Source organism: Papaver somniferum, chromosome 7, assembly GCF_003573695.1.
Source record: "Papaver somniferum cultivar HN1 chromosome 7, ASM357369v1, whole genome shotgun sequence".
NCBI classification, from domain to species: Eukaryota; Viridiplantae; Streptophyta; class Magnoliopsida; order Ranunculales; family Papaveraceae; genus Papaver; species Papaver somniferum.
This window is the reverse complement of record NC_039364.1, coordinates 105,687,177-105,694,145: the sequence shown is the minus strand read 5'-3', so window position 1 is coordinate 105,694,145 and position 6,969 is coordinate 105,687,177. Positions and strand designations below refer to the sequence as shown.

Genomic DNA, 6,969 nt, shown 5'->3' with positions numbered 1-6,969 from the left:
AGCTAGCACACACGTAGTGCTTTCATTGTATTTGATTAGTCAATTACACATGGTCAATATATTTTAACATTCCATAGAATTACGTCCAAGTTCTTTCCTTCTCTATATAAGTAATCAACTTCTTGCTTTAGCATTACAAATTTACAACAATACCTAGCTACGTAAGACAATTGTGTATCAAAGCAAGCACCATTCGTTAACAATACAACTTCTACATCTTTCATCCTCCACATAATTTTATCATTTGATCCTCGGTACTTAGGGACGGGAATAGACTAGGATCATTACTTGTACCTACTCTAGGATCGGTTTCGGTTTTTGGTACTTGTACATGTCCCATCTAACCACGGTTCTGGTACGGTCTCACGGGACGGGGCGGTTCCTGTGCATCCCTACTATTATCAATTGCACAAAGGAAGGAAGAAACGAGAAACAAGAAGTTATTGTTACTGATGAAGTTATTGGGTTTTATGAATACCCCTTCACCATATCTTGCTACTTTGCTTATGAACACAAAATGGCAAATCCTGTTCAGATATCCTCTGGCATGTTCACCATATCTTATGTGAGATTTTGAAGTAGTGTTTGATCAGTTCACTACCGCTAAAAGAGACCTCGAACTTATGAAATCGGAACTGGGAAGGACCTCTGAAGACTCGCGTCTCTAAAATCTCTGATTGAAGTCTATATTAACTAATGGGTGGATGTTTTCTTTCTATATTAACTATGTTAACTCTGTGTAAGAATTTTACTCTTATTGTTTAAGGAGGAACACTAGGTTTTGGAGTAGCCTATTTATGTGTTTTGAATTAGCTATTCCAAATACTATCATGTTGCAATGAGTAAAGTTTATTTAGTTAAATTTTATTTTGAAGATGATTGCAATACCTAATCTTATCGATTATTATGTATATTGCTTACTTTGTGAGATTTGTTCTTTGCTATCATATTTCTGGTGATTATAACGGATATCTCATATGTTCTCATAAGATAAGCTCTTAACTCTTTGTGTTCATAACTAAAAGAGGAGTAAACTATTTGGAGAATTGCAATATTGATCTTCGCATGATTATACTTTGTGAGTATATTGCAGGGACTCCATAACATGTTCTTAGTTGTCGTCTTTCCTTCCCTAAACCATCACCGACAAGGAATAAGATCGAGAACTTTAATATCTACGTTCGTACATGGTTAGAGAAGATATAATTCTTATGTTGAGTCATATCACTAAAATTATACTCTTGTTTGTAAATGGCCTAAAGAACAGTTTTTATCGATAATTATTTTTCTCACGAAAGTAATGTATCTTGTGCCTCTAACATTAAGATCGGTTTTAACTTTTTTTATCAGTAACCGGCGATAAGAGAGAAAATATTTGAGATACAAATTCGCATTTGTTGATGTCAAAGAAAATCCTTTTATTGTAGTCAGAGAAAGGTTGCTCATTCTGTTCTTTTGGGAATGACATCAAATGGGGAAGAGTTCAGTTTGAACTTATGCTTAATTGATATATCTTTGTGGGGAATGCGGCCGTAGAATTATAAGAGATGACTGTACCTTTTGATGAAGACGCTAAGTTTACTTGGTGAAATCGTCTAAACAAAAAGTTATAGTCTCAATAACGCTTTTGTGTAGAAAGAATCTCCCAATATTATTTTCAAGGATAGTGGTTACTGTGTAAGTATTTAAATCCCGTGTAAGTATTTGAAAAACGACTGTAACAAGCACAAAAAGAATACAGTTATTGGTGGTATGATTGGCCTACTTGGATCAATTCCTTGACCTTAAGTGACAAAGATAACATTCTAATTTCTTAATTTCAATAAATTCCCATTTTCCTATTAAAAAAAAATATTGTTCTATTTAAGGCATTATTAAGAGAGGTATTGGTGACGGCGCGTTATTTTTCAATTCACCGCTTACCGTTTGTTTTTTGAGAAAAAGACATTAAAGTTTTTCGAACATCGACCGGAACAAGGCCCTAGCTTCCAAGACTTTCTTTCTATAAAATAGTATAGAAATTTGACCGTTGAGGTCTGACAAATCAGACCGTTTAAAAAATTCAAAAACTGTTCATCATCATTACCATTTTTAACTAATCAACGGTTTAGATCCCCTGAAATCCCTCCCTTTGATCACTCCCACACATTCAAACCAACTACTTTCCCTTCTCCTTTTTTTCTCGATTTCTTCTTGCTCTCCTGTGTTCTCAGCTAACTTCAACTACAGTATTACTACAACCCTTCTTTCATCGCCTCCCTAGAAGTCATTTTTTCAAATTTCCTACCAATATCCACAAATCAAGGGTTTACAAGCAAGATTTTTAAACATATCCAAGTCCTATTGAGTATTTTCATCTGGGTTTAATTTTTAATTTTAGAATTTTTAGAGTATGCTCTAACAGGGTGATTTCTTTCGATTTCTTTGTTTTATTTTTTCTTTGAAATCTTACAATGCCAGTATCAACAAGGTCACAGATTTTTGGTGTACAAGAAGAATCAAATACGATTCAACGGACACGAAGTCGTTCAAATCAAGTACAAGAAGATCCAAAAGCAGATCCATCACCATTAAGAAACCCACATCATGGATTAAAAGAAAAGATGAAAGCTTTAACTCTCTTATATGAGCAACAAAAAAGATCTTCATCTTCTTTTAAGATCCCAACTGTGATGAAAGTAAAAGAAGACAATAAAGAGGATCAAAGGGTTTCAAATCAAGAAACAAAGATGTTTGGTTTTGGTAAAAAACAAGATCGAGAAACAAAATCGGAGACAGTAATGAGAGAAAATTTATTACCAAATTCAAATTCAAATGTAGTTGTACTACCTACTAGTGTTGCTGATGAAGACTCAAAAGAAAATATTATCGGGTTAGATAAAATTTTGGGATTTTCTTGCCCTCCAAAAGGGGGAATTTTGACTAACACAGTTGCACGGAAACTTTCAATGGGAGGTTTAGTTCCACAATCAGAACCAAAAGCAGGGTTAATAGGGGGTGGTGGGATTAAATCTGGCCTAGAGTTAAAAACTATTACTGAGAATTCATCAACAGTGGGTAGTAGAATTCTTGTTTTTGTTAGGGTTAGACCTATGGCTAAGAAAGAGAAAGAAGCTGGATCCAGGAATTGTGTCCGGATAGTTAATCGACGTGAGGTTTATCTCACTGAATTCGCTTCTGAGAAGGATTATCTACGTTTGAAGAGGCTTCGAGGTCGTCATTTCACATTTGATGCTTCCTTTCCTGATCCAACTCCACAACAAGATGTTTACTCCTCAACGTGAGTTCCTAAGATTTCAATTTCCATTTTATTTCTGCCAATGAATTGGTAAATTAAATTTGATATGTGCACATTTAGCTGCTTTAGTTGGCACAGTAGTCTTAGCTGAGAAGCCCCTAAATCATTATTCTATAGTAAAATTGCTCCTGAATGTACTTCTGTAATTTATTTATTTTTCTGTGTGTGTGAATTTGTGGAAGAAGTTTTTTAATAGGGGTAAAGGCATAAATGAATTTGCAGAACAGCAGAACTGGTGGAAGGAGTTCTCCAGGGAAAGAATGGGTCAGTCTTCTGTTACGGCCCAACCGGAGCTGGGAAGACTTATACAATGTTGGGAACAATGGATAATCCGGGAGTGATGGTATTGGCAATTAAAGACTTATTTGCAAAGATTCGTCAGAGGAGCTGTGATGGTAATCATGTAGTTCATCTCTCCTACCTTGAGGTCTATAATGAAATGGTTAGGGATCTGCTGTCCCCTGGGAGGCCATTGGTTCTGAGGGAAGATAAACAGGTCTAGTTTCTTATCTCTTGTTCTAGCTTTGTCTTGCTAGTTGTTACTTGTTATATGCAATTTCCATCCGGCATTATTTTCAGATGGAGAATTGGTTAGGCATAAAACAAACCCATTCTGTAATAGTTCAATACTTATTTCATGGATGAATTAGCTTCATAAGTAGGAGTAATTCAAAATGGACTGATTCATAGGGACGTTATATTCTTAAAAACACGTAAACTGAACTAAAGTTGAATTGTTGTTCCAGGGGATCGTAGCGGCAGGCCTTACTCAATATAGAGCTTATTCAACTGATGAGGTAATTATATATTCTTCTTATTTGACTGTTGTGGTTTATGAAACAAGGGCCAGCTAAATCAGAATATCTAACATTTGCTTGAGTTGTACAGGTCATGGCATTGCTTCAACAAGGAAATAAAAATAGAACTACAGAACCCACTCGAGCCAATGAGACCTCTTCCCGTTCTCATGCAATTCTCCAGGTTTGTTTACCGATATTTGAACCTCGCTCTTCAGAAGTTAATAGAACTTGCACCACTGTTTACATGTATCTTCTCGGTGGAGAAAAAGTCATGTGCAGCACCAAGAATAACTGTTTGTAAAATAAGCTTCTTTAATATGAACCTAAGATTTCCTTATTTTCTTCCTAAAGGATTTGTTGCGCCTCCAATTTTATTATTTTTGTAGGTTGTAGCAGAATACAGAGTTAGACACGCCTCAATGAATGTCGTCAATCGAGTGGGAAAGCTCTCGCTTATTGATCTAGCGGGATCAGAGCGAGCTCTTGCTACTGATCAGAGAACACTGAGATCTCTGGAAGGTGCCAACATTAACCGGTCTCTCCTCGCACTAAGCAGCTGCATCAATGCACTTGTAGAGGGCAAGAAACATATCCCTTACCGCAATTCCAAGCTTACTCAACTACTCAAGGATTCCTTAGGAGGAGTCTGCAATACTGTCATGATTGCCAATATTAGCCCAAGCAATATCTCCTTTGGTGAGACCCAGAATACTCTGCACTGGGCTGATCGCGCCAAAGAGATTCGTACCAAGGTTTGCTATTACCATTTGTCAGGCAAAGTATATTCATGCAGTATTTTCTTGTCTCTTTATGTTATATGTTTTCGGTTATTGCTTCGGATTCAACTGTTTCAGCAGCACGAAACATGATTCAAAATACCGATCCTTGCACTAGTTAACGGGGCTTGATCATAACACCTGCTTTCATGTAATTCTATGTGGTGTTCAATGATAACATAATCAGTCTAATGAATTATATATGTCAATGCAGGCATGTCAGGCAGATGAAGAGATAATGCTAGTTCCAGAAACGGAGACCGACCAGGCAAAACTTTTGCTCGAGTTGCAGAAAGATAATCGTGAACTGCGAATTCAATTGGCACGGCAGCAACAAAAATTATTAACTGTTCAAGCTCAATCTTTGGCAGGAAATTCCTCTCCAGCACCATCATCAGTTAGCTCTCTCATGACTCCACCTCCTTCAATCCAACCAAATGAGAGAAAAAGAACCAAGTCATCCATATTTGCCAGAAATTGCTTCAACACACCAGAGTCGAAGAAAAAAGCAGACACTAATGAGACTATACGAGAGCTCAAGGAGAATGTAAAAGCATTAGAAGCAGAGATGGAAAAGATGAAAAGGGAACATTTACTGCAGATAAAACAGAAGAATGATTTCATTCGAGAACTTTCCAGGAAATGCAATAATAGACCATCTGAACCTGTAGTAGTTGAAGGAGCAAAGAGAATAGTTACACGGGCAAGCTTAAGACCGAAGGATTCAACAAGGAGCGAAATGAAGAGTCCTGATCGTCGGTTAACACGAGCAACAAAGGAGTCACTAGGGGGTGAACTAAAGAGCCCCAATCACCGTTTTCTATCACCAGCTCCTTCAGCTAAGAAGAGGAGCATTTGGGATATCACAACTGCTAATAGCCCATCAATTACAACATTAAATGGAAGAAAAACAAGAAGCCATGTTGCCGCTGAACCCGCACCGGCTCCTTCCATGCTGCTTCAGGTACAGTGATCTCTTTGGACCCTCTAAATATTTTCTGTCTAGAAAGTAAAATAGATAAGTGGATCCCATCTCTCAAATCTCAGTGCAGCTCCCTTTAGGTTATGTTCAGGGGGGATTGCGCATATTTTTAATGACCTAAATATCATGCAGTGGCTTTCTGAACTAGGAAAAACCAAGCTCAAGTGTCCAGTCCTTATTCATGAGCATTCGTATGTGCTATATTCCTGATGTTGTTCAAAATTATACAGAAAAGAGTTCTTTTGTTTATTACTTTCACTCACTTTAAAACATGGTTGTTTAGTACAACTTCCTTGGCCTCTTTCTCTCTTACACTAGAATGCATGTGTTTATATACATTACTGTATATCCATGAGTCTTTTCCTCTCCTCTACAACTGATGCAGCTTGCATATCCATGTTTCTGCTTTGTGCTAATGTTGGGACCACACGTCGTCAATTATGTACTTCAGCCAGGATTCGCTCGTGAAAGGGGAACTGGTCCTTCAAGGTGATAAGGAAAGAAAGTCGACAATTTGATTAACGCCATGCGGAAAGGTGTAGTCTTGGAAGTTGTTTTCCTTCTCCAGAATCCAGATTCTCTCAACTCGAGCTGCTGAGTTTTAAGAAGGAAGCTGCACGCGCAGACTGATCGGTTGGCGCAAATGCTTTTCATGAAGCCAACCAGACATGTTCCTTTGTTAAGTTATTATTTCTTCGAAGTTCGGTTATTGTGCATCTTCTCCTATTCTTTTTATTTGACCTTTACTCCCCAAGTAAATTTTCATCGCTTGGGATTGTAATGATGCTAAATGTACTCAAATGGGTGTGTTTTGATTACTCACATATTCAATTTCAAGGTATAAACTGACAACAGTTTAGATTCTTGATAGCATTCTCGCGAACTCTCAAGTGCCACTCAAATATTTTCTTAAACTTTATCATCCTACAGTTCTTCATTATAATTTAATAGGAGAAAGAAAAGACATCGGAATTTCTCTATTTTTGGATTGTTGAAATTTCCAAAGATTCCTGCTAAAAAAGTGACTAGCACGGCTACAAAATACATACTTTTTTTTTATAAGAAAACTTAGAGTGATACAAGCTAATTCATGTTGTGCTAGTAGTGATAGCG

The 6,969-nt window shown here is 37.1% G+C and overlaps 1 protein-coding gene across 2 annotated transcripts; it reads left to right on the top strand.

Annotated features, from left to right (window-relative positions):
• The first annotated feature begins 2,173 nt into the window (after positions 1 to 2,173).
• On the top strand, positions 2,174 to 6,731 carry LOC113298046 (kinesin-like protein KIN-8A). 2 transcript variants are annotated; one of them, XM_026546695.1, is made up of 7 exons: positions 2,174 to 3,280; positions 3,521 to 3,794; positions 4,045 to 4,095; positions 4,187 to 4,279; positions 4,485 to 4,850; positions 5,089 to 5,838; positions 6,308 to 6,731. In XM_026546695.1, the coding sequence occupies exons 1-7, from the start codon at positions 2,454 to 2,456 to the stop codon at positions 6,347 to 6,349; spliced, it is 2,403 nt and encodes an 800-aa protein (XP_026402480.1). In that variant the 5' UTR covers positions 2,174 to 2,453; the 3' UTR covers positions 6,350 to 6,731. The 2 variants fall into 2 exon arrangements, with proteins under 2 accessions (XP_026402480.1, XP_026402479.1); XM_026546694.1 differs by having other exon boundaries at positions 6,242 to 6,731.
• Positions 6,732 to 6,969: the final 238 nt, after the last annotated feature.